General features: G+C 38.3%; 5 protein-coding genes across 11 annotated transcripts in view; 3 read left to right on the top strand and 2 right to left on the bottom strand.

Moving 5' to 3' along the window:
* LOC128737228 (rho guanine nucleotide exchange factor 5-like) overlaps positions 1-23,322 on the top strand; it is a 62,856-nt gene that overhangs the window by 32,257 nt on the left and 7,277 nt on the right. The window lies entirely within an intron of this gene.
* On the top strand, positions 1,626-3,077 carry LOC128737232 (protein phosphatase 1 regulatory subunit pprA-like). Its single transcript, XM_053831830.1, has 2 exons — positions 1,626-1,756; positions 1,817-3,077. The coding sequence occupies exons 1-2, from the start codon at positions 1,728-1,730 to the stop codon at positions 2,832-2,834; spliced, it is 1,047 nt and encodes a 348-aa protein (XP_053687805.1). The 5' UTR covers positions 1,626-1,727; the 3' UTR covers positions 2,835-3,077.
* Positions 2,852-4,544, bottom strand: LOC128737229 (uncharacterized). The gene is made up of 2 exons (XM_053831827.1): positions 4,485-4,544; positions 2,852-4,425 (listed from the first exon to the last, which is right to left on the bottom strand). Exons 1-2 carry the CDS (start codon positions 4,505-4,507, stop codon positions 2,877-2,879), a joined length of 1,572 nt encoding a protein of 523 aa, XP_053687802.1. The 5' UTR covers positions 4,508-4,544; the 3' UTR covers positions 2,852-2,876.
* LOC128737231 (uncharacterized) lies at positions 12,176-13,873 on the top strand. Its single transcript, XM_053831829.1, has 2 exons — positions 12,176-12,259; positions 12,331-13,873. The coding sequence occupies exons 1-2, from the start codon at positions 12,243-12,245 to the stop codon at positions 13,631-13,633; spliced, it is 1,320 nt and encodes a 439-aa protein (XP_053687804.1). The 5' UTR covers positions 12,176-12,242; the 3' UTR covers positions 13,634-13,873.
* On the bottom strand, positions 13,767-15,225 carry LOC128737230 (uncharacterized). The gene is made up of 2 exons (XM_053831828.1): positions 15,171-15,225; positions 13,767-15,107 (listed from the first exon to the last, which is right to left on the bottom strand). The coding sequence occupies exons 1-2, from the start codon at positions 15,203-15,205 to the stop codon at positions 13,778-13,780; spliced, it is 1,365 nt and encodes a 454-aa protein (XP_053687803.1). The 5' UTR covers positions 15,206-15,225; the 3' UTR covers positions 13,767-13,777.

The following is a 23,322-nucleotide window of genomic DNA, read 5'->3' as shown; positions in this document are numbered from 1 at the left end:
TGATACCTAAAACCTGACCTTCCCTAAAATCGAGAGAAGAGTGCGTTGCGTTTTCGCTACGCTGGAAGAAAATAGGTTAGTTCCTTCCCAGTGAGCATCACCAACCCACTGGTAAACTGTAATAGAAACCGACAATGACGAAATGCAGAATTCTATAAATTCTCCGTATAAGGAAAAAAACTTTTTTCCATTCTGCCATTCCATTCATTCATTCCATTTTCATTTCGAGTAGAGTTTGTCACCAATTTGTTCGGCAACTATCATCCTCACATGGCAAGGGCTTGATAGATTTCTGCCATTCAATGTTGCCATTACCATGTTTGCCATTAAGGAGGGATGAGGGATTCCCCATGGGTGCCTCTTACGTTTGTTTATAAAATTTAAACCTCTAAATGTAAAATTATGCTCCACCGTATACAATTTGTTTAGCAACAAAGATTTTTTGTGACGATAGTGTTTCCAATAGACATAGGAAATGGCAGAAGAAAGTAATGAAACATAGGTTTTTTGCAGTATCCCCAGGTCGGAATAATACGTGAAGGGGACCCGCATAAATGAAAACAATTGTGAAAATGGTCATAACTATACCGCTATTATAATCTTTATAATCACCGTAAGATCAAAGGTTACATTACATTCCAAAAGCAGAATTTTTTAACAACACTTCCATTTACAATATGGTTCAAGCATTATTATTATGTTCTTCATATCCTACGCTTCAAAAATATGTATGGAAAATCACTCGTTTTCGTATGGTGAACATTCTTAATGACCTATTGTTGTTACGGTTACTTGAAGAATAACCATTGCTAATATACTTGCTAATATACTTGGTATCATACCAGGCAACAGTTAAGATACGGTACCTAACCATTTCTTAAATGGTTTTAGATTGGAAGATAGAAAATAATATTTATGGTTAAAGTATGGTTCCAATTAATGCGGAAGGACTGCACAACCCCCTTGTTAAAGTAGTGACGTATGTAGTTGGGCCATTTTTTAGACAAAAATTGTGCCGCTTCCTCCTACCTCCCCCTTAACAAGGGGGTTGCGCAGTCTCCTTTTGTCCAGCGCCTCTGCGGTTCATAGGCACACGGGTACCAGCGAGCCATATGCCCTAGCGGGTGTTGTGGGTTTAAATACGGCTATAATCTTAGATTATAGCTTGGTTCGACCCATGCACCTTCCAGTATTGGACAAAAGGCAGGAGTCACAACGACTACTTGTTAAGCGTAGCCCCCAATAACCAATAACTCCCCCCCTCACCTGCCCGCGGGGGAAAGCCTCCACTCCAGAAAAATTTAATTACATTCCCCTACCATCCCTCCATCAATTGTGAACCACTGTTTCAAAAAATATTAATAATAAAGCCTGACCACATTTCAAGGCCAAAGACTGAAAAAATACGAGTTTGGACTAATTTTATGTGTTTGTTATTTCATTAAATATTTTATTGTAAAACGGTTTCATCAAATAACCCTAGTTGCGTCTATAATCCGCCTGGAGGGTAACATCTTGGCGCGTTAAGTGTAGTAGTCAACCTGGGAATAATAATCAACAGACAATCAAATCAAATTGTTTTGCTATCAATTCTGTTCGCTTCCAACTACTACTAGTAACAGAGCAGTAGTAGATCGCGCCGGCATTATCAGGCATTTTCCTTCAAACGATCTGCATTCAGTTGTTTCTAGCTTAGTGAGAAATACAGATTACTCCCATCGGTCAGAATGAGAATTTTATGGGAATATTCAGTTGTGTAGGTATTCTACGAATAGAAAAAAAAAGTTTCAACCAATTAACCAGTCGTTACTTACAGAGTGCTTTATGTAATCAGCTTTCAACATACCTTACTAGCGGCCACCTACGGCTGTACGGACCAATATAAAACGTATTGCGTAATCGAGAACGTAACGTCGGAGACTTTTCCCAGTTCGACCTTTCCAGAGGAAAAATCACTGCTCATACAGAACAGCACGATACCGGAATTCGGCGGGGAGCACTTCCGTCAGCTACCAACTGTGGAAAATCTAATGATACATCATTTGAAAATCGAAAAATTAAACCTGTCTACGTGCCCTCTGTTGACAACACTGTTCGCAAGCTATAATCACATTTCCGAGCTCGACGTTGCCGAAGGATTGGCCCTACGTAATTTACACATTTACCAGAACATGCTTACGAACGTAAGTGCGCTGCGTGTTTTATCCGAACTGGAACAATTATACCTACACGATAATCTACTGGAAGTACTGGATATGGGCACTTTCGCCGGAATGAAAAATTTAAAAATCCTGACACTCCACCGAAATCTTCTGACAGCCATTGACACAAAACAGGCCGTCAACTTACCGAGTTTGGAGTCACTATTTCTGCAGCACAACAAGCTGGCATACTTGGATACTGGTTTGTGGAAAATGGCAGCCCTCCGGAAGCTTGACCTAAGTTCGAACGAGTTTGGCTTTCTGTTTACGTTTCTGGAAGAATTTCCTGCACTGCAAACGCTGGAACTGCACGATAACAAGTGGAACTGTGCTTGGCTAAGCAAAATGGTTGATCGGTTGGAAAGTCGCGGAATTCAACATTCCCAGGTGGATGCCGCCTGTGAAGGTGTCCTGTTCGGAGGTGTTTGTTGTCTCACCGACGGCGCTAGTCCGGATCCGATGATGCTGCTGATCAGTAGAACCGCTATCGTGGACGACCTACACGACCAGCTGGGAAACCAACGACGGAAGGTGGAAGATTTGGAGGAAACTCAGCGAAAGCAGAACCACAAGTATGATGAGATGAAACGGAAAATCGATCAATTGGACGCTCTTTGTCGGAATGAATTATAAGTGCTTTTGGATTAAATTAACTAAAGTATTTTATTTCGTAAATCACTCATCAATAAGCGAAATTTCATCAAGGATCTTGAAAGCAATTCGTACGTTTTCATGCACTACACTGACTTCGTTCCGCAATAGTTGGTTCACTCTTTCCAACTCAGCAAAATGTTTGTGGAAAGCCTCGATACGTTCTCGTTCGGTTTTAATTTGATTTTTCAAATCAACACTAGATAGGTGGTTTTTCAACTGTTGACCCTCCAGTTGCCTAACTGCTCCCACAAGTCGAGTTATATCATTCGCTGCGGACTGTGAAGAGTGCAAACTTTCCAGAGCTCGTTCCAGCACTTCGACTTTATCCCTGAAGCTCGCCATGGTAGAAGACTCTTCGGTCACAGATTCTCGTATCTCATTCAGACGTTCGACAAAACTTTCCAACTCGGAACTTAGTTCCGATTGTTTTTCTTCTAAATTTGTGATCGAGCTTTTATGATCTGTGACCACAGTTTTAAGCTTTTCGGTTTCATCTAAAGCCACTTGTGATTCTTTTTCTTCCAGTCTTTTCATCAAATTTCTCTGTTCATTCTCGATTAGACGGAGACGGTCCTCTAGATTAGTGGTCCGGGAAGTCCATTCACTATTAGTTTGTTCCTTATAACTAGCCAATGAATCACTCAACTTTTTAACGGTCTCTTGCAACACACGAAGCTCCTCCCATTTCTCGTTCAACATACCAAAGTCGTAGGATCCGCCCAAAAAGTTGGAAGCATCCAGTTGGCAGCAAACGTTTCGTTCCTCAAGCAAGCCTTCTTCGCTGCATCGGCCAATCCGGTCGGTGTCGAATTGCGCTTTCGAAGATTGAAGCATGCTTAACCAATACTCACATTTCCAGTAATTTCCGGAGACGCGAACCGCCTGCAGTTTGTTGAATTGCTGTAAACCACCACTCATTAGGTAGAAATTATTTCCACTTAGATCCAGCTCCTCGAGGGACGGTAGATCCCACTTTTCTATGTTTAGTTCAGTTAATTTATTTTTGGCTAGTGATAAATAGCGTAGTTTAAGCAGTTGAAAACTTCTATCCGTCTCGATTGATTGAAGATAGTTATTGGCCAACGAAACATGCCGCAGTTCTTTCATCTCCGCGAATGTGTCCGTCGAAAGACGATCTAGTTTATTTTCGTTGATGTTCAACACTCTTAGCTTTGTGAACCGTTGCAAAACCGCTACGTCGGTCAAACGATTGGAAGTGAGGTTGAGTGATAACAATTCATACTTCCGCCTCACGTCGTTATCCACCAGTAACGTGTGGATGATATTATTTTTTGCCTCAACATGAACCATTTCCGGTGCAATGAAGAGTGTTTCACACTGCACACCATTCATGGTCAAATCGACAATCTTCGACAGTTTTTCCGCCAACCCACGGGTGAAGTGTGGAATCTTACCGGACGCGATGGTCAGTGGGTCATTAACATCCGGGAACACTGCCAAATTTAAGTCGAATTCCGATTCCAGAACCACATCCTTAAGCACGCATGGTTTCCTTGAATCACACGTATACACCGCACAATTGCCGGAAGTGGCAAGCGTCATAATAAACCTTTAAAAAAATTCGCACTTAAATGCTGCGTAGGGCTTAGTTGCAATGAAAGTACTCACAGGAAAAATAAAAATCCATTCATGTTGGCACTGCAGGACTCACTTGTTCACTCATGCAGGTCCGATGGTAATCTGATCGGCTCTTCAACTCTTTTGCGGTGTGTTATTACAGAAATCTACCGATTGAGGTTATCAACTCAGGTCATCGATTCCTCGTGCATGCAGTTCTCTGCAACTTTGTAGGCAATTTGTTTCGTTTTGATAATATTGCGAGAATCAATCACCAAGTAAACGTCTAAATCGACGAACCGTGCAGATCGATGAGTCACCTTAAAGATGCTCAAAATGATCTGAATTGAACCGTACTTTACTGTACTTAAATGCTTTCCCGACTCCGCATTAGCAAAGGTTTTTTTTTCTTTGAGGCGAGGAAGGAAACAAACCAATTTTTAACACCTCGTTTAATAATAAACCTCTTTCCAGCGAGGGCATTTTTCATTGAACGACGTAAATGGGAAAAGGGCGGCGTCAATTCTGGTGATTATGGCGGATGAGTTAAGATTTCGGAATACTGATGTAGCAAACATTATCAAGATGATATATTATAAGACCCCAGAAAAAGTTAGGTTCGATCGAGCAATGGAACAGTTATCTTAGATTGTAAATAAGCCGTTTTGAGTAAAAGATAGTTAGAGCTACCGGCGATTACTGACACTGCTATCTATACAGAGCGTACCATGCGCTCCCATTGTCCACCCATGTGGGAAGTCGTCGTCAGCAGGTTAGAACCAGGTTACACGTTGAGCCCCTCTGTTCCTGAAAAATCATTTTCGTCGCATTGTCGTAAAAATGACGTGGCCACCATAGCCTACTGACTTTTGTCAAATATAGCTTATGATTCATATCCGCCATTCTCCGTTTTCAGTTTCTACTCCGTCAAATATCGTCCACAGTACCTTCCAAAGCAAAAAAAACGGGTTACACTTTCGTTTCAAAATCAGTGAAGAACCGAAATTAAAAAAATTTAAAATTTAAATTAAATTTTAAAATTTAGCCGACATTTGTGCTTCATTTCGAGTTGTTTACTGGTAATGTTTGTCCGTTTTGCTGAAAAGTGCAAATTAATTTCGATGTGTACTGCCTGCTTTCTAATCTAGATTTATTTTTAACACGACTGAACTCCGCCCGTTTTCGTCTAAATGTGTGATCACTATTTATCACGTTTGTTTTATAGATCTTGACTAGTCCTTGAATGTATTTGAAGTAAATTAGTACGTTTTAGAATTAAATCATTTCATGCACATATGGGATTTGGCTTAAATTTCTTTTTAAAATCCCATTTTTCATTTTCTCCATGTGGTTTTTCGGTGGTTTGTTCTTGTGACATTTGCCTTTCTTGTATCTTTACATCTTCTTTTAGTGACTTACCAGCTGTTTGTTGTTATTTTTAATTGTCTTTTGTTGTGTTATATAGAAGCTCTTTAAGACGTCTTCTTGTTCTCATTTGTAGTCAATTTTGGCATTTCTAGTCGCTATTTTGTTGCATGGCGTTTTCTGCATCAATCTTTCTTTAAGTCGTTTCGTCATTTTATATTCTATGTGTTGACCTTTTTGTCACTCCATTGGTGTTTATTCGGCGTAGTTATAACGCATTGCTGCCGTCCTTCGTCTTTTATTTATGTCAGCTTTCCACCTACTTGCCCTCACCTTTTCGTACCATTTCCGTCATCTTTTTGCTGTCTTTTCGCCACTTCATCGTCATTTTGTTGTCGTCTATTTGCCATCTTTTCGTCGTTCTTATTTCGTCTTTGAGTTAGCTTTTTGTTGTTTTTTCGACACGTTTTCACCGTCGAGAAGTAATCTCTTTTACAATCGTATTTTGTTTTTTCATGGTCTTTTCGCCATCTTTAAATAACATTTTCGTCATGTATTCGTTACTTTTTTATTACAGTTTTTGTACTTTTCGACGCTATTTTAACGGCTTTAGACCGTTTTTGTCGTCTTGTTTTGCCATCTCTTCATCGTATTTTGTTGCCTTTTTTTGGTGTCCTGCTTTCTCGTCGTGTTGTTTGTTGTCAAGGCAGTCAAAACCACCGCAAAAGACGATTACTAAGACTGTCGCAGTGGTCTTTTAACTTACTACCCTTCTGGCATATAAAAAAACACAACCAAAATGTTGTTTTTTCACTATCGTTTCGACGACTTTCAATCCCAGATTCGTTGTATTTTTTACATGTTTTGTCGCCTTTTTTGACGCTTTTTAATGTTTAGTATTTTTTGTCGTGTTTGTTTTTGCTGGTTTTTTTGGCGGCATTCATTTTATCGGCTTTCTGTCGACTATACATCATTTTTACATTGGTTTTTGCTTGTTATATCGCGTTTTTGATGCTTCTTAAACGTATTTTGTCGTGCTTTTTTCTATTTTTTGTTGTTTGGCTTCCTTTCATCGTCTTCAACGTATTTTCATGTTTTTTCCGCCGTCGGTTCGTCGCTTTTCGATCTCTGTTTTTTTTCATTTTCGTCGATTTTTTCAACAGCTTTTTGATATTTTTGAATTTGAATTTTGTTAATTTTGTTAGAGTGTTGGAATCTTGTTGTCGTCATTTAATTGCCTTCTCTTTATTTTTATTTGTCGTCGTCTTTTGTCATCCTGTTTTTTAAAGTCTTTTCGTCTTTTTATGCAATTTTCACGTCGTCAACCTTAAAGTTATCTTTTTACTGTTTTTTCTTTATTCTTTCGTCATTTTTCTGTCGCATATTCGCCATATATTCGTTGTCTTTTTTGCCTGTTTTATCACCTTTTTGAAGTTTTTTAGTCGTTTTTTATCAGGCTAGTTTTTTTTCGCTATTTTGTCGTGTCTTCATCGTCTTTTCGGCAACCCGCAGTTTTTTTATTTGTTTTGGCATTTGGTTGCAACTCTGGCGTTTTTTTTTCGCGGCTCTCGTCCTATTTTTGTTGTATTTTGTTTTCTTTTCCATCGTCTTTTCGCTTACTTGTCATTACTTTGGCGACATTTTTCCACCTTTCGGCGTCATATTGTTGTCTTTTCGATATCTTTTCGCCGTTATTTTGTCATCTCTCTACCGTATTTCCGTATACCGTCATTTTTTCATGATGTTTTTGCCATCATTTTCGTATTCTCGTCGTTTTTTGTCGTCTGTTTTTGGCATTCATGTCGTTTTTTCGGTGGCCTTTACCTTTTTTATCGTATTTTTGGTTTTTACGCCTTTTTGGCACTTTTAAACGCCTTTGTACTCTTTGTCGTTTTTAGTCATGTGTGTTGTTGTTTCAGCGTCTTTGTCTATTTTTGCTGTCCTTTTACTGTTTTTTCTGTCGTATATTCGGTATATTTGTGTCGTCTTTTTTGTCAATTTTTTAAGTTTTTTAATCATTTTTTTTTTGGGCTGGTTTTCTTTTTGATATTTTATAGTCTCTTCATCACTTTTCTGCATTTATTTATAGTCATTTCGCAGTTTTTATATTTTTATACTATTTTTAATTGCAGTTCTAGCGTTTTTTCGCGGCTTTACGTCTTATTTTTGCTGTATTTTGTCTTTTTTCCATCGTCTTTACGCTATCTTAGATATCTTTTCGCCGTCTTTTTGTCATCTCTCTGCAGTATTTCTGTCATCTTTTCATGATGTTTTGCCATCATTTACATATTTTTGTCGTCTGTTTTTGGCAATTATGTCGTTTTTGCCTTTGCCGTTTTCATCATATTTTTTTTTTTGTTTTCACACCTTTTTGACGCTTTTAAACACCTGTATATTCTTTGCCGTTTTTAGTCATATTTGTTGTTGTAGTTTCGACGTCTTTGTCTATTTTTGCAATCTTTTTACTGTTTTTTTCTTCGTTCTTCTGTCGTATATTCGCTATATTTTCGGCGTCTTTTTTGCCGTTTGTGTCACTTTTTTAAGTTTTCTAATCATTTTGTCGGGTTGGTTTTCTAGTCGGTATTTTATAACCTCTTCATTGCCTTTTCTGTGTCTATTTATAGTCATTTCGCAGTTTTTCTATTTTATCGGCATTTTTGGTTGAAACTCTGGCGTTTTTTTCGCAGATGTTTTTCTTTAGGTTTCATTTTGTCTTTTTCCATCGTCCATAAAATTCACATAAAAAAAATCTGAGACTACATTTAGTTTGCTGCTTTGTCATTTCTACATTAATTATTTCACAATGAGTGTTAAACATGGACATCATTCTGCGCGTTGGTTCCAGCATAATTCTGCTCTCTGCTTGTTAAGTGAAAAGGCCTAAGCCGTCTCAGTGAGGGAAGTCCATCGTATACCGTCATCTTTTCACCTTTCGTCATCATATTGTTGTCTTTTCGATATCTCTTCGTGGTCTTTTTGTCTTCTCTCTGGCATATTTTTGTTGTCTTTCCATGATCTTTTTGCCATTATTTACGTGTTTTCGTCGTCTGTTCGTCGTTTTGTGTCGTCTGTTTTTGACATTTGTTGCTATTTCGGCGTCTTTGCAGCGCATTTTCATGTTGTTTTCGTCATATTTTTGTTGCTTTTCGTTGCCTTTTCTTCATCGCCTTTTCTGCATCTATTATAGTCATTTGGCATTTTTTTACGTTTTTGGTTGCAGTTCTGGCGTTTTTTTCGCCGGTTTTCGTCCCATTTTGGTTGTATTTTGTCTTTCTTTTTTCCATCGTCTTTACGCTTACTTGTCATTACTTTTGCATCATTTTTCCACCTTTCGTCGTCATATTGTTGTCTCTTCGATATGTTTTTGTCATCTCTCTGTCGTATTTCTGTCATCTTTTCATGATGTTTTTGCCATCATTTACATATTTTTGTCGTCTGTTTTTGGCAATTATGTCGTTTTTTCTTCGACCTTTGCCGTTTTCATCGTATTTTTTTCTTTGTTTTCACGCCTTTTTGACACTTTTAAACGCCTTTGTATTCTTTGTCGTTTTCCGTCATATGTGTTGTTGTTATTGCAGCGTCTTTGTCTATTTTGGCCATTTTCACATCGTCAACCCTTCTGTTTACTGTTTTTCTTCGTTTTTCTGTCGTTTATTCGGTATATTTTCGTAGCCTTTTTGCCTTTTTTGTCACTTTTTTAAAGTTTTTTTGTCATTTTTTTCGGGCTGGTTTTCTTTATAGTCTCTTTACCACCTTTTCTGCATTTCTTTATTGTCATTTCGCAGTTTTCTTTGCATTTTTGGATGCAGTTCTAGCGATTTTTTCCGCGACTTGTTTTATTTTTACTGTATTTTGTCTCTGCCCTGTGTCTGTCGTCTTTTGATGATCTTTTTGTCATCATTTACCTATTTTCGTCGTCTGCTCGTCGTTTTGTGTCCCGTCTGTTTTGACTTTTTTGTCATTGTTTCGTTGGCTTTTGCCGTTTATATCATATTTTTTTGTTTTGATGCCTTTTCGACACTTCCAAACGCCTTTGTATACTTTTTCGTCTGGTGAATAACCAATTGGTTAAAACCACATTAAAAATTAAAAAAAAAGAATACTTTTTCGTCTTAGTCATGTGCTTGGTTGCTATTTCGGCGTCTGTGCAGTGCATTTGAATGTTGTTTTCGTCGTATTTTTGTCACTCGAAATCTTATCGTACCTTTTCGTCGTATTTTCGCCATCTTCTTATCACTTTTTTATTTTCTAATAGCTTTTTAGTTGACTTGGCGGTGTCTCTTCGTTGTCTTTTCTTCGTATTTTACACTCCTTTTCGTCGACCTTACTGTTGTGCTTTCTGAAGGCTTAAATGTTCAACACGCTTCGATTATCGCGTAAAAAGAGTAAAGCTAATTGATGCAAACAGAACAAGAATAACAGTTACGTGGTTATAAAGAACAACCTTATTTGCTAGGTAGTACTAAAGGATTTTAAAGTTTTATCACACTACAGATATTTTATTGGCAACTATCAACATATGCGAAGAAATTGAAACGAAAATATTTTACTTTTTGCCATACTCCAACAGGAACAATATCTACCTACGATCATCATAGAACTGAAAGTGAGGAACATCATGCCATCAATGCATAAAATCAGGCTTGTTATTTCTTTACTCATTGCGCAAAATGTGCAACTTTTTTTTCAACACAATGAGCAGAACTGCTTTCAGAAATGAGAAATAAATCCACACAATGAGAAACAGACTAAACATAAAGAGAAAAACTGACGCGCAGAAAAACTTCTTGTTGCGCTCTTTAAATGAGAAACTTTCAGTTTCGCTCTCGGTCCTCTCGGTAGCTACAGCAGTAAGCGTGAAAACGAAACAACCGGTGCGCGTACAGAAACTATAGGCTCAGAGGCGTCAAGGCAATCAAACGTCGTTAAATTTTGAATCTTAGCGGAGAAGGCGGAGAATTACCTTTGTTTATAATGGGACTTTCCTGTAGGTGCGTGTCAAGAAGCAAGTGCATGGGAATTCCACAGGCCTAACCATAATTTGCAGTTGCGTTCACGGGCAGCCAAACTCAACTGAACATACTAAATGTAAGAATTATGATTCAACTGCATCAATAATTGGATTAAAATTTTTCTAATGGCAATGACCACTATTTACCATCGTCGTTTTTTCTCAACGTTCTACCCATGTTAAAACTACTCGTAGTTGTCATACGTCAGCGCATCGCATCAACGTATTCAAAGTGTATTAAACTTCTGTTGCTCCTCAATGAGTAGCACAATGTGCGGTTGCTCATACAACCGCGTTCAACAAGAAAGAGAAGAGTTAAAATGAAACGGAGAAGAATAAATCGCGTTGAAGACTGAGCACAGTTTGAATTTTTCTCTTCTCTTTTTTTCTTCTGAGGAGGAATCATCCCTGCATAAAATGGTGAAGAGTTCCATCTGTCGTCAAAGTAAATAATGCATGTTCATATAAAATAAATACAAACTGCTATTTCCATTGTCTGGTAACACTATTTCAAAGGCCAATAAATAGAATTTGACAGGAAATATCACACTGAGTATTTTAGCTTTATGCATTGGTGTAATAGAATCTCAAAGATAAAAATTGGGCTGATTTTGCGGAATAATTCTAGACTAAATCGGGTGAATGTTATGCTGTATGTAGTGAACAAGTATACTCCTGAGTTTTGTAACTGAAAGAAATGTTTAACCTTTTCCATGGGGTTTATGAAAATCCGTAGATACGAGCACTTGATCCGTTGGTCCGTCGAAAACATCTAACGCCGTAGATCCTCGGATAGATGCGTAGATCTGGTATCAGTGCCTCTGACCTAAGTGAACGCATGTGTATGTGCACCAATTGCGATCGATCGAGTGTTACCCGGGACTTCGGTGTCGGAACGCATGGGAACAAACCACGTCTGTTCCTGCGCTTCGCTCAAGTGCAGTGCAAAGAGTTGAAAGAGGCTTCTTGTGCGATTAAAAATTCGACAGACAGTCATCCGTCGTTCGGAAGTTTTCACTGCAGAATTTTATTTATTTTTTAAGATTGAAGGCAATTTTTCGTCAAAAAAGTGTAGTTTAAGAAAACCGCAAAAAAGGAATCCACTAGTGTATCCTTCCAGTTTTGATTCAAGCTATAACCAATGGATCGGCATAGTCAGTTAAGCAAGAAAACTGTTAGAGTTTAATCAAATGAGTCATCCACACTAAAAATGCAGCAAATTACTGCATCCTTTGAAGAAAGCTACTTCAACCAGTTGTTGAACGTTTCGTTATCAAGCTCTTTCAGACAAAGTTGCCTCGATCATTATCACCACAAGTAGCTGATTTGATTTGATTTTGCTATCAGTTAGGGTAGTTGATTGGTGCGCTGAACCATCGTCCAGAATCAGTTCACCTTTTCAGTTCACACTGTGAAGACCCAAGAAACGTAAGATGGAATTCAAATTGTGGTAAGAAAGTCCGCTGGTACTTCATTTCCTTTGATGATCATTTTTCTGTTTTCTTTCCATTATTGGGCTAGCTCGATTTTAGTTTTGATAACTTTGGCATCATGGTCCGAAGCGGAATCACTCACTACTAGATGCATGCGTGAGGAATCGGCAAAATGCATCATTCCGAACATCGTTGCTACCGATCGGACGGATGAAATAATTTTACCCGATCTTTCGAACAAAACTATTTTGCATATAAAAAGTGGAAATCTGAGTTCCTTCAACGAAGCTATTTCATCACAGTTAAGAAGTGTCGAAGTTCTACACTTGGGAAATTTAGGAATTAGGGAGCTGCATCTGGGGTCGCTCCTCGTCGAATTAAGTGCGGCAAACAATGAAATATCCGTCATGAAGATCGACTCTAGTATGAACTACTCAATTAAGCTGTTATACTTAGCGGCAAATCGCTTATCCAGCTTAGATGGTTTTGAGAGATTGGACAACCTCATTGAACTGAATCTGAGGAGTAATCTTCTGGAACAAATCAATTTGAAAACGTTTGAGAAGATGACCCTGTTGAAAGTCCTGATATTGGAAGACAATCAGCTGACAGCGATTGAAGCTACCAGTCAAGTAACATTGCCGACGTTGGATTTCCTTTCTCTAGCGAGAAACAAGTTGCATAAATTAAACGTCTCCGATTGGGATTTTGAATCCCTCACAAAGTTGGATGTCAGTTCCAACCAGCTAATTGAAATTAGCTCCATAGATGATCATTTTCCTAGCCTTCTACAAGTATCCTTATCGGCGAATTCATGGTATTGCACATGGTTGGCAGAATTGCTGGTAAACCTCACGACTAACTATGTCACTGTTAGCGACAGCGATAAGGACTGTGAAGGAATTTCTCCCGCCAATATATGTTGTTTGGCAGAGATCGACACCAGCTCTTACTACGATGAAGGTTTCAAACGGCTGGACGAATTGGAGCTGAAGCAATCGCAAATGCATAAAAGTATGCAAAGCCGAATTCAAAATTTGGAAAGCAGTCAAAATAGAAACTTGAACGATATCAAGAGCCGTCTGGAGCAGTTGCTAACGAAAGATGCAAGCACACTTACGATCGCTTCTTTCGACACCATGGACAAAGACGGATTTTCGATGTTTAAAGGAAAGGTGGAAAATTTGAAGAAAACTATGGAAGAGGAGGTTGAGAAATTCGAGAAGCGCAATAAGGAGAACAGTGATGCCCAGCGAAAGCTCGGAATCGCAATAGTGGACCTAAAGCGTTCAATTCAGTCGGAGACCAAGAAAATGCAGGAGCTACAAACTCAGTTCACCCTGTTGAAAGAGTATGTTTTAAAGACATTGTCGAAGAAAACGGGGTTGTAAAGTAAGAAATGTTTAAACTCGGACGGTTATAGGTCAGGAAATACTAAATATTAAATAAATGAATTTTGATCGAGAAAACTTGCTAGAATAGGTAAAAGTGGTATCATTTCAAGAACACACAAATATTTTTATTACTTCACTTTATTAAGTAGACATGAAATTAGCATCAAAACTCTCTTTAAACTTTTCCAAAGTGTTTTTCAAATCCGAAATTGGTTTTCCTTGTGCTAGCAATTTGTTCTTTTGTTCCATTGTAGAGTAACGTAGTCTGGTAAAATGTTCAGCAAATCTACCATGCTCTTCTCCTAAACTTTGCAAACTGTTCGATGCATTTTCTAACTCTCGAATCAAAGTACCCAACTGCGAGAGGTCTGTTTCCGTAACCCGGTTATCATCGTTTGGGTCAGTCAGCTTCTTCCAGTAGTCCTCCCTTTTGGAAACTGTTTCATTCAAAATATTCCATTCCTCCGTCCACATCTGGTTGACCTCGCTTAGCTTGCGTTCCAATTCACTAAACGCCATATCCTGAGCATTTCCAAATTCTGTAATCCTTTCAGCCAAATCGGTGAAACTTGGATAGTCATCCGAACTCACGGTCATGCTCATGGCGCAACAAACACCATCCATTAGCATGGCTTCACAAGTCGAATCATGATCCACCAAGGTAATATATCTTTTACCAATCAATTTCAGTGCTTTACTCAACCAGTAACAGCTCCAGGAGTTACCGGCTAGTGCTAGCTTTTCCAAACTGAGGAACTGATCGAAATTTTCCACATCCAAACTTACCAACTGGTTGTGACTTAAATACAGCTCCGTCAAGTGTGTCATTGCCCAATTTTTCACACCCATCGAAGTGAGATTATTGTGTGCAAATGACAACCATCCAAGGGTTGGTAGTTCAATTAGTTCACCGGCACTCACCTTACTCATCCGGTTCCGCGCGAGCGACAACTTCTTCAATTTTTTCATGTTGGAAAATATTTCCATTTCAACAAACTCCAGCTGATTTCCGTCCAAACGAAGATCCACTAGAGAAGAAAAGTTTTTCAATTCCCGAATATTACTTAGTTTGTTGTTCTCCAAATTTAGGCTTTCCATCTGAAATTCAACTACTATCGTTTCGTCGTCATCATTTTTTGCTAGTTCATCAACTGACAGGGACTGTATTAAGTTTCCTGCAGCGCTAAGGTGTTTGACTTTTGGACCCAACCAAAGCGATTGAATTTGCAAATGCCCCAATTGGACCGTGCTAGCATTGGCAAATTTTTGTGATAGCTCCTTTGAAAATCGTGGAATATTTCCACTGCGTATTTGAATTGTGCGTTTATCGTCGAGATTCGGTAAAGTTGGTAAACGGAAATCTTTGTAGATGACGTTTTGCAGGGTACATATCGATGATTTTGGTCGCGTGCACCTAAGCCCCGCTGGGGCTGCTGTGGGTACATTCTCCGATAAACATTGGCTGACAAATCTAAAAAACACAAAGAAAGTTAATTTTTGCTTCCTTTAAAACAATTATTCATATCATACTTACAGCGTCAAAATTATCAACGGAAACTGAAACCTCATCGTGGTTTGAACACTTGCACGTAAATGGCAATCGAACTGATTCTGTGCACCAGTTTAGCTGCATTGCAATGCAGCAACATTGTAAATCTTAGATCACCTACTTGATAAGCGTATCACTTTATTTTCATCTCATTCAGTAAATGGCGCTCCATCGCTGGCGTATCAAGAGATTGAAAGAAGATGAAGTATCAAATAATGTCTGCTGTTTTATACGTTTTTAAGCCGACTATGTAAGGTGAACATCAGATTCAGACGTGCAAAATAGAACGCAAATTATAAAATATAGAGCCAAATATTAAAATAATATTAAATTACAATTAGAAATTAAAATGGAAAAATTGTACAAAAGGATAGCAAAACCAAAACAAATATAGAGAATAGTTTAGAATAGAATAGAAAAAAATTGACCAGAATTCAACCAAATTGCATTAGGAAATAAAACTTCGAATCACTAGGATTGTAGCACTAGCTCGGTAATTATTCTGCACTCTTCGGGCTGGCTGTGAAGTCTGTTAAATTAAAAACAGAAAGTCAAGTTCCGAATTCGGCATGTAATGTAGCACCAAGACTTTGCTTGTTTATTTCGAACCTTTCTGATTTTTGATCAGTTTTCCCTAATTTGGTCTCAACTTAATTTGGCTCACTGTTGTCAAAATTCAAACAAAACTGCAACAAATTGTTGGCAAAATTATTGGTAATCTACATAAGTAAAAGTGAACGTGAGTTTATATGTTTGCATGTTTGTTTGTATGTTCTGCCATAACTCTAGAACGCTTTGACCGTTCGCCACCAAACCTGGCACACACGTTTCTTGATACAACGAAATTACTAGGAAGTGATTTCTAATAACGGGAAGAAGTCCGAACAAGTAAAACGGGTTGCGTTTTTCTTGCATTTGAACCGATTGCAGTTGCACTATGGACGCGTATGCTGGGGGGTTGTGGGGGGGGGGGGAATGAACCGAGGTGGGATATATGGATAAAAGGCTTAGTTTCTCTTCCGTTATAGGGATTTCCAGAGAACAAACGGTTGCATAATTGGCTACGTGACAGAAGGGGGAGCTAACTGAGAAGGAACCAACAAGGCGCGTCGAGGAACGTGAGTGTGATTGTATGTTCCGCCATAACTCCGGAATGACTGGATGATTCTTTATCAGACTTGCCACACATATTGGGTGCTTTGCCCAAAGTTAAACGCGGCCTAAAGGAAACACCGCGCTTAAAGTAAACACCGCAAACACTGCGCTAGAACTGTTGCCAGAATGCTGTAAACAAACATGTTGTTCACGTGACTGGGTGGTTAAAAGTAACTAAAACTTTATGATTTCTGCGTAATTTCTTCCAATAATATCAAAATCGACCCAGCAACCATGAAAGAGCATTTCATTTTTGAGCAGCGCGGTGGATAACTTTCAATGAAACTCACAATATACTGTGACTAAAAGAATCAGCGTAGAAGGTTGACGAAAGGGGGGCGGTCTCTTACAATAGGGTGGAAGGTTCAAATGGGTAAAGGGGTGCCATAGGGTATGGGTATGGGTAAAGGGGTATCATAAAATAAATTCCTGCCTTCTAAAACACCCACATGATAAATTTGGTTCAATTTGCTTGATTGGTTCACGAGTTTTTAAAGAAATTTGCGTTTTATTTGTATAGGATCCCCCCCACTTACGCCCTCCATAGATTTGCTGGTCATTTTATCTATCCAACAACACATAAATTGTTCAGTTTCGTTCAATAGCTTAGTAATTATTACCATTTGAAATCTTTCATTCAAACGTTACACTTCTATTTTCGTTTTCACAAAGTGTTACCCAGTCCCAGTATAGTAAACAAGGACGTAGTTCTACGTCAAAATTAAGACTAGGCAAATAATTAAGTTTCAAACATAATCTGTAAAATTAATAAAAATCAAAAAGGACATTCAAACAAAGTTAAATCAGTATTAGAGTAAAATTTGCGTAATATTAAAATTGTGGTGCAAATTTAACAGAAAGCTGGGATATGAACATCAGTCTAACATTTTCTGTTATATTTTTCATCGTGATATTTCTTCATCATGAGAGAGGGTATTTTTATTACCGAAGAAAGGCCTATAATTTCATTTCAAAATTATAATGAATTTCAGTCAAATCTTAGCTAAGTCATCAATAAATGAACAGCGGTTACGTTTAATTCTAAATGTGGGAATAATTCAGAATATTTTTGTGGATTCAAGTGGTACGCGGTTGCGTTGTTCAGAAAGTGCGTTCATTTGGAATAAGAATAAGGTCAGGAGTTTTGATGACTAAATAATAGTTCTAAATTGATCGGACTCTTGAATATCATTAATTCTCATAAAAATAGCCTAAAAATTCTTTATATGAAGGGGGTGGCTAGGAATTCAATGATTCTAATGAATAATCAACAAAATAACCAGATCCGGTTGGATATCGAAGAAAAATCTTACAATCAATTTAAATTATGATTAAAATACAAATATTGGGAGATACAACAAATTACGTTGATTTCTATCCAATATTTTTGATAATTCATTCTAATTTAGATCGTTTAAGATTTCTGCTAATGTTGATCGAAGTGTTCTAGAATGTATAAAGTTATCTCTAGGAAATTCAAGTAAAGCTAACCAAGAAGGTAGAGAGAGGAGGTAAGGTGAACCGTTGAACAAAGGTAGGAGCCAAATATTAAAAATTTAGTTAATTTTTTAAGCTCAGAAGGGAGAGAAGTACGTTTCGACGGCTTAACGTTGACAAGATTGGTCATTAGCCGTATTAACGACAAGATCGTCAGAGTACATTTATGGGAGTCAGTATGGCACCGAATATCACCCTTCCCTTCCCTTCTTCAGTGTACCAACATGCTCCCATAGACTCGGGAAACCATCACAAAAAAGTAAAATTAGTTCAACTAACCTGCTAGCCGTAATAAGATCTTGCAACTCGAAGCACTAAACATTATATTCTATAGAGGTCCTATTACTTTTTGGGGCATAAATTGCACTAAATACGGAGGTTTTTGCCCAAATAAAATTAATCACTATATTTTCACTTTTTCGTCGACGATTTTTCATTAATTTTTTAAACTTGAGGCACAGAAAACTTTAATTTACCACCCGAACAGTTATTTAGTAAGATAGTATAATGATTTTCCCCAAACTGTTCACTTGAATTGATAGGAAAAACTTCACTTCATTTCGATTGCAATTCCGAATCCACGGCCGTCGTTGTTGATACGTTTCCAAGGAAACGGACGTATATATAGAGTGATGCCAACGTAAACATTTGAGCATGAAATTGACCAATTATTTTCGCTATTAAATTAAGGGTCGTAGTGCGTTGATAATATACAGTCGATATTTGTATAACGCGGGTAATTGGGACCGCGTTATAAGAAGCGCGTTATACAAGTACACGTAGCATATGGAAATTAAGTTAATTGGGGCTATACCTGAATTTTACGAAATTTCGAATCAACACGACCATGGTTCCTTTGGGAAAGATGTCAAGTATATATTTTTTCATCTTACAGATGCTTGGTGAGACAGAAAAAATCGCCTCTTGGTCTTCCAGAGCTTCCGGAACATGCGGTAAATTTTCATTTCTGTGAAGTCTTCTCATAGCTTCCAAATTTTTTTTTAAAGTCCCTATGGCTTATTATTTGGCGTAATATAAGTAAAGTAAACAATACGTGCTATTGAAAAGCCAACATGCGATTCTCCGACAAATACGGAACATCCGTAAAAGTGGTCAACGAGCGAAAATTGTTCTTTGAGTTCGGAATTATGTTCATCCAACCTCGAATTGAACAATGTGAAATGGGAATATAAATTCATCGCGTTGACGAAAGCAACAAAGTTTTCGTAGCCTGTTCGCTCTTACAAGAAGCCCCATTCAGAATTGTCCAGGAAAAGGTGAAAACAAAAGCAATAACACTTCTCTCTCACTTTTTCTCAGGCAAAACCCATAAAAATATTAGATACCGTCAACGCGGATTTCGGAATGGCCATGGCTAACTACGATGGTTAGATTTCTATTAAAATTTTCCCAGAAGTGCACAATACTTGGTGAAGAGCTTATACAAAAGTTGATATATTTGCTATTAGATTTGAAAGTATAGTAAATATTACCGGAAGTTCAGTTTACTATACCACATCTATCAAATTACACTAGTAAAATTGGAAATTTCAATAAACTTGCGAAATAACCTCGTTTATTTGTCAGCGAACATTTTATATCAAACCTTTTTCAAATTGTAGCGCGGACTTCAACATGAATTTTCGCTTATTGTTCACTTTGACGGCAAATCCTAATTTTCCAGTGAACGTTTCGGCGACTATGTCGAATCGTGTCGTGAGCGGCCTATTTAGTTGAGGATTGCCGATATTCCATTTCATTTTGATCTGTTACAAATTAAAAAAATTTGCATTTCCAGTGACCAATTTCAGGTAAGCTTTGAATTTTTTCCCGGTAAACCATCCAATGGCCAAATTGAGTCACAAATAGTCGAAATATACTTCTAGTGTAGTCAAATTACACTCGAAATATTTACGATATGTTCTGAATTTTTCGGAGGACCACCTTATGGCTTTCTAAGGTCGCTTATTTATTACTTTTTTTTTAATTCGTATCAATTACCCGACTTTAGTTACTTCAAAAATATTTTACCAATTTTAACCAACTTTACCAATAAGATAATTTCAACGGGTATTCCGGAATCTCCAGCAGGCCAACCCGTAACTTTGTGGTTTCCGTATATCACTTAGAGAGTCAACTGTTATATGCCCTACAACTTCTTAAAAGACACCATGGTCATATCTGTTCAAAAACGCTCAAAATTCGAGTTTAGCCCCAATTAACTCAATATCCATATGCTACGTGTATTTGTTATACGCGGAAAACCGCGTTATAGAAATATCATGGTATCCGCGCTATAGAAATCCGCGTTCTACAAATCCGCGTTAAAGAAATCTCTACTGTACTTATAAAGTTCGCTAATAACAAAATTCACCGTAAACAACATTTTATATGATAGAATTACTGTCGGATCTAGTTCAACAGCAAAAATAGATACGCGATTCTACGTTTCATAATTGTTCATAACAGATTATTACCTACTACTAGCAACTTAGCATAAAATTAACTATAAACAAAACGATAGTGGCAACAAGTACTGAAATCAGTAAAAAAGCAGCTGGTCTCTGACGACCTTCACCTTAACGCTTGCTTAATTTTGAATTGGAACAAACTTTTGCCACAATATGAAGCGCTCTTGGTGGACGGATTTTGAAGTTCTTGGCGCCCACGTGTCGGAAATTTTGTTAACTTTACCTATGTATTTTTGACATTCCGCAAAACGACTGTATTTTGTGAACAAACAACATGGAAGCCGAAAGAAGGAAAACAATGTGCTCAATTATTTGGAAAATCCATTGTGGTCTGCATCTAGGCTAACTGAACAGCTAAAATTGCCCAAAAATACCATATGGCGCGTTATCAAACGGTATAAGGAAATCTTGACGCCGATTCGGAAGCCTCAGGCTAATCATCGGAGTGGAACTGTCGACCGGAAACTGCGTGGTAAGATTTTGAAGACCATCCAGAGGAATCCCAATCTGTCGGACCGTGATTTGGCCAGAAATTTCGGTGCTGCCCATAGTACCGTGAGGAGAATTCGACTCCAGGGAGGAATCAAATCGTATCGAGCTAGCAAACAGCCAAACCGAACCATAAAACAGAATAGTATGGCCATAATCTGTGCTCGAAAGCTTTACGACCGGGTGCTAACCAAGTTCGACGGGTCTTTGCCGTTCATTCGATCCAACTGCGCCCAGTTCCGCCGTATTGAGAAATACTGGGCAATCACGAAGAGAAGACTCAAGGCAAAGGGAAAAGTTGTTAAAGACATCAATCAGATGAAGTCCTGGTGGAATAAGATAGCCAAAACGATGGACGAAGAAAGTTGGCGCCACATTATGAGCCATATTTCAGGAAAAGTTCGATAATTCCTTCTAAACCGAGATGAATAATTTTATCCGTATTTTTTCTTGAAGAAAATGCTACATTTGTGTAGGAAAAGATCTTGTTTTCAATAATAAATAACTGAAATACACGCAATTATTTTTGTTCCTGAAGCAAGCTTTACGCAGTTCCGAACATATGCCGGCTGCATGGACAGTGGGGCGCATGGTAGCGGTCGGTTTATAGGATTTGGCGACGGATTCTCGTGATTAATACTGCGCACTTACTATTTGGTATCGAGGGTTGGGTTGCGGGTGCGTCTCTATGGTTTAAGGCTTCTGTCGACTACCGCGAACGCCCACGCGCTGCTGCGGTCAATTTATCTACTTGGACAGTGCCTAAATACCAGGAGGATGAATGATGAAATTTGTTCCATGGATCAAGCCCTGGTAAATTGATAACCAAACCACCGATGGTCCGAGATTTGTCTTCTTATTGGTTCATTTGTGGTTTTCTGTGTTGCATAATTGATGGCGGGTGCGCGGTTGAAGACAAGATCGGGCTGACGAGGTCTCCACTGCTTCACTGTACTACATTTTACAATACAATTGGTACTAAATGTCCAGGGCAAAGCACGTTCACAAATTCGATCTATCTATCATTTTTCCTCGTCATATTTAAAATAAGATCATTATCATCATTATATTTAAAATATAACATCCCGGCCTTTGGTAGAGAGATCTCAAAATTAGTTCAAGGAGTCCGCGCAGCGTCTAAACACCTCCGCCTGCGGGCAGCTTCGACGTTGCCTGTTTCAACTAAAGTTTTTAGAACGTCTTAGTGAAATACAAAGATTGAATTTAAAGAAAGCTTTTTTCACGATTGAAGTCCACTAGGTACTAATAGTGGAATTCAATCGTGAAAATAAGTCTCGTCTGGTAGAACAGGCGTTTCAGGTCGCCCTGATACTCTGATGGTGACAACACGAAAGGACTGGGCACAGAGCTTTAAGCGCATTTAAGCAACCAGCTGGATAACCAGAAAAAAGTAAATTTTCGACGCTTTCTTAACTTTCACTTTCGCTTGACTTGATATTTCACCATTCGCCTTTCCCGTCTTTGTTTTCCCGTCTTTCATATTTTGTTTTTCGTCGTTTGGCTGTTTTGACTTTTTATTTGATTTTTCGTCTCCTTTGTTATGCGTACTCTATTGCCTTTTAATGTCTTACTATCGTTTTTCGTTGTCTTTTTATCGTCTGTTAGTTGTATTTCGTTCTTTTCAACATCTGTCATTCTGGCATTTTTACATCATCTTTTCGACGATTTATTGTCATTTTTACCGTGTTTTGTGGCGGTTTTGGTTGCTTTTGATGGTGGCTTTTAGTCGTCATTTGTAGTCTTTTTTGATATTTCTTGTCGCTGTTTGGCCGTATTTTTATCATCTTTTCATCACTTTGTAGTCACTTTGTCGTTTTGTAGTGTCTTTTTTGACATTTTTCATCGCTTCTTGGGTGGTTTTATGGTATCTTTTCATATTATTTTAGTCGTCTTTCGTCTTTTTTGCCATCTTTTTGGTTATTTGTCATCACTTTTTCGTCATCTTTCGCGTGGAGCACACAGTTGTTACGTCGTTTGAAGCGTATGCGTAATAAATGCCAGCGTAAGCATCGTCGGTGGCGTACTAGTCATACAAAACACGACCTTTAACGGGCCAGTGAAGATTATAGGCGGCTAAATGCTAAGCTTTACAAATCGTACGTGTTAGGTGTTCAAACAGACCTACGCAGAAACCCGAATCGCATCAATCATCGAATACTGCTTAACAAAGTCTTACGTCTGGGTGCTTCGCAACAGTTTGTCACTTGGCTACGCTCATATTTGCGCAATCGAGTCCTGCAAGTGAAACTTGAGTCTAAGTTATCGTCGCCGTTTACAAATAAACGTGGTGTACCTCAAGGCAGTAACTTGGGTCCACTTTTTTTTATATTCTTCAATGACGCTGCCTCTACTCTAGGAACTGGTTGCAGACTGGTATATGCTGATGATTTTAAAATTTACTTGAAGATTCGTTGCATCGAGGATTGTCGTCGTCTCTCTTCAGACACTTTTGGACACATTTGTGAATTGGGGTAAATCAACTACTTGACTATCAGCACTCCTAA

The sequence above is a fragment of the Sabethes cyaneus genome, chromosome 2, assembly GCF_943734655.1.
Source record: "Sabethes cyaneus chromosome 2, idSabCyanKW18_F2, whole genome shotgun sequence".
Taxonomy (NCBI): Eukaryota; Metazoa; Arthropoda; class Insecta; order Diptera; family Culicidae; genus Sabethes; species Sabethes cyaneus.
Note: the sequence above shows the minus strand (reverse complement) of the source record. Positions and strands in the feature narration are given on the sequence as shown.

Excerpts from the sequence above, each read along its gene's own strand:
- LOC128737232 (XM_053831830.1), top strand. The coding sequence starts at position 1,728 with ATGAGAATTTTATGGGAATATTCAGTTGT. Across the intron at positions 1,757-1,816 it reads TTATGGGAATATTCAGTTGT|AGTGCTTTATGTAATCAGCT; the intron begins GTAGGTATTCTA and ends CGTTACTTACAG.
- LOC128737229 (XM_053831827.1), bottom strand. The coding sequence starts at position 4,507 with ATGAATGGATTTTTATTTTTCCT. Across the intron at positions 4,426-4,484 it reads AATGGATTTTTATTTTTCCT|GTTTATTATGACGCTTGCCA; the intron begins GTGAGTACTTTC and ends ATTTTTTTAAAG.
- LOC128737230 (XM_053831828.1), bottom strand. The coding sequence starts at position 15,205 with ATGAGGTTTCAGTTTCCGTTGATAATTTTGACGCT. Across the intron at positions 15,108-15,170 it reads CCGTTGATAATTTTGACGCT|ATTTGTCAGCCAATGTTTAT; the intron begins GTAAGTATGATA and ends TGTGTTTTTTAG.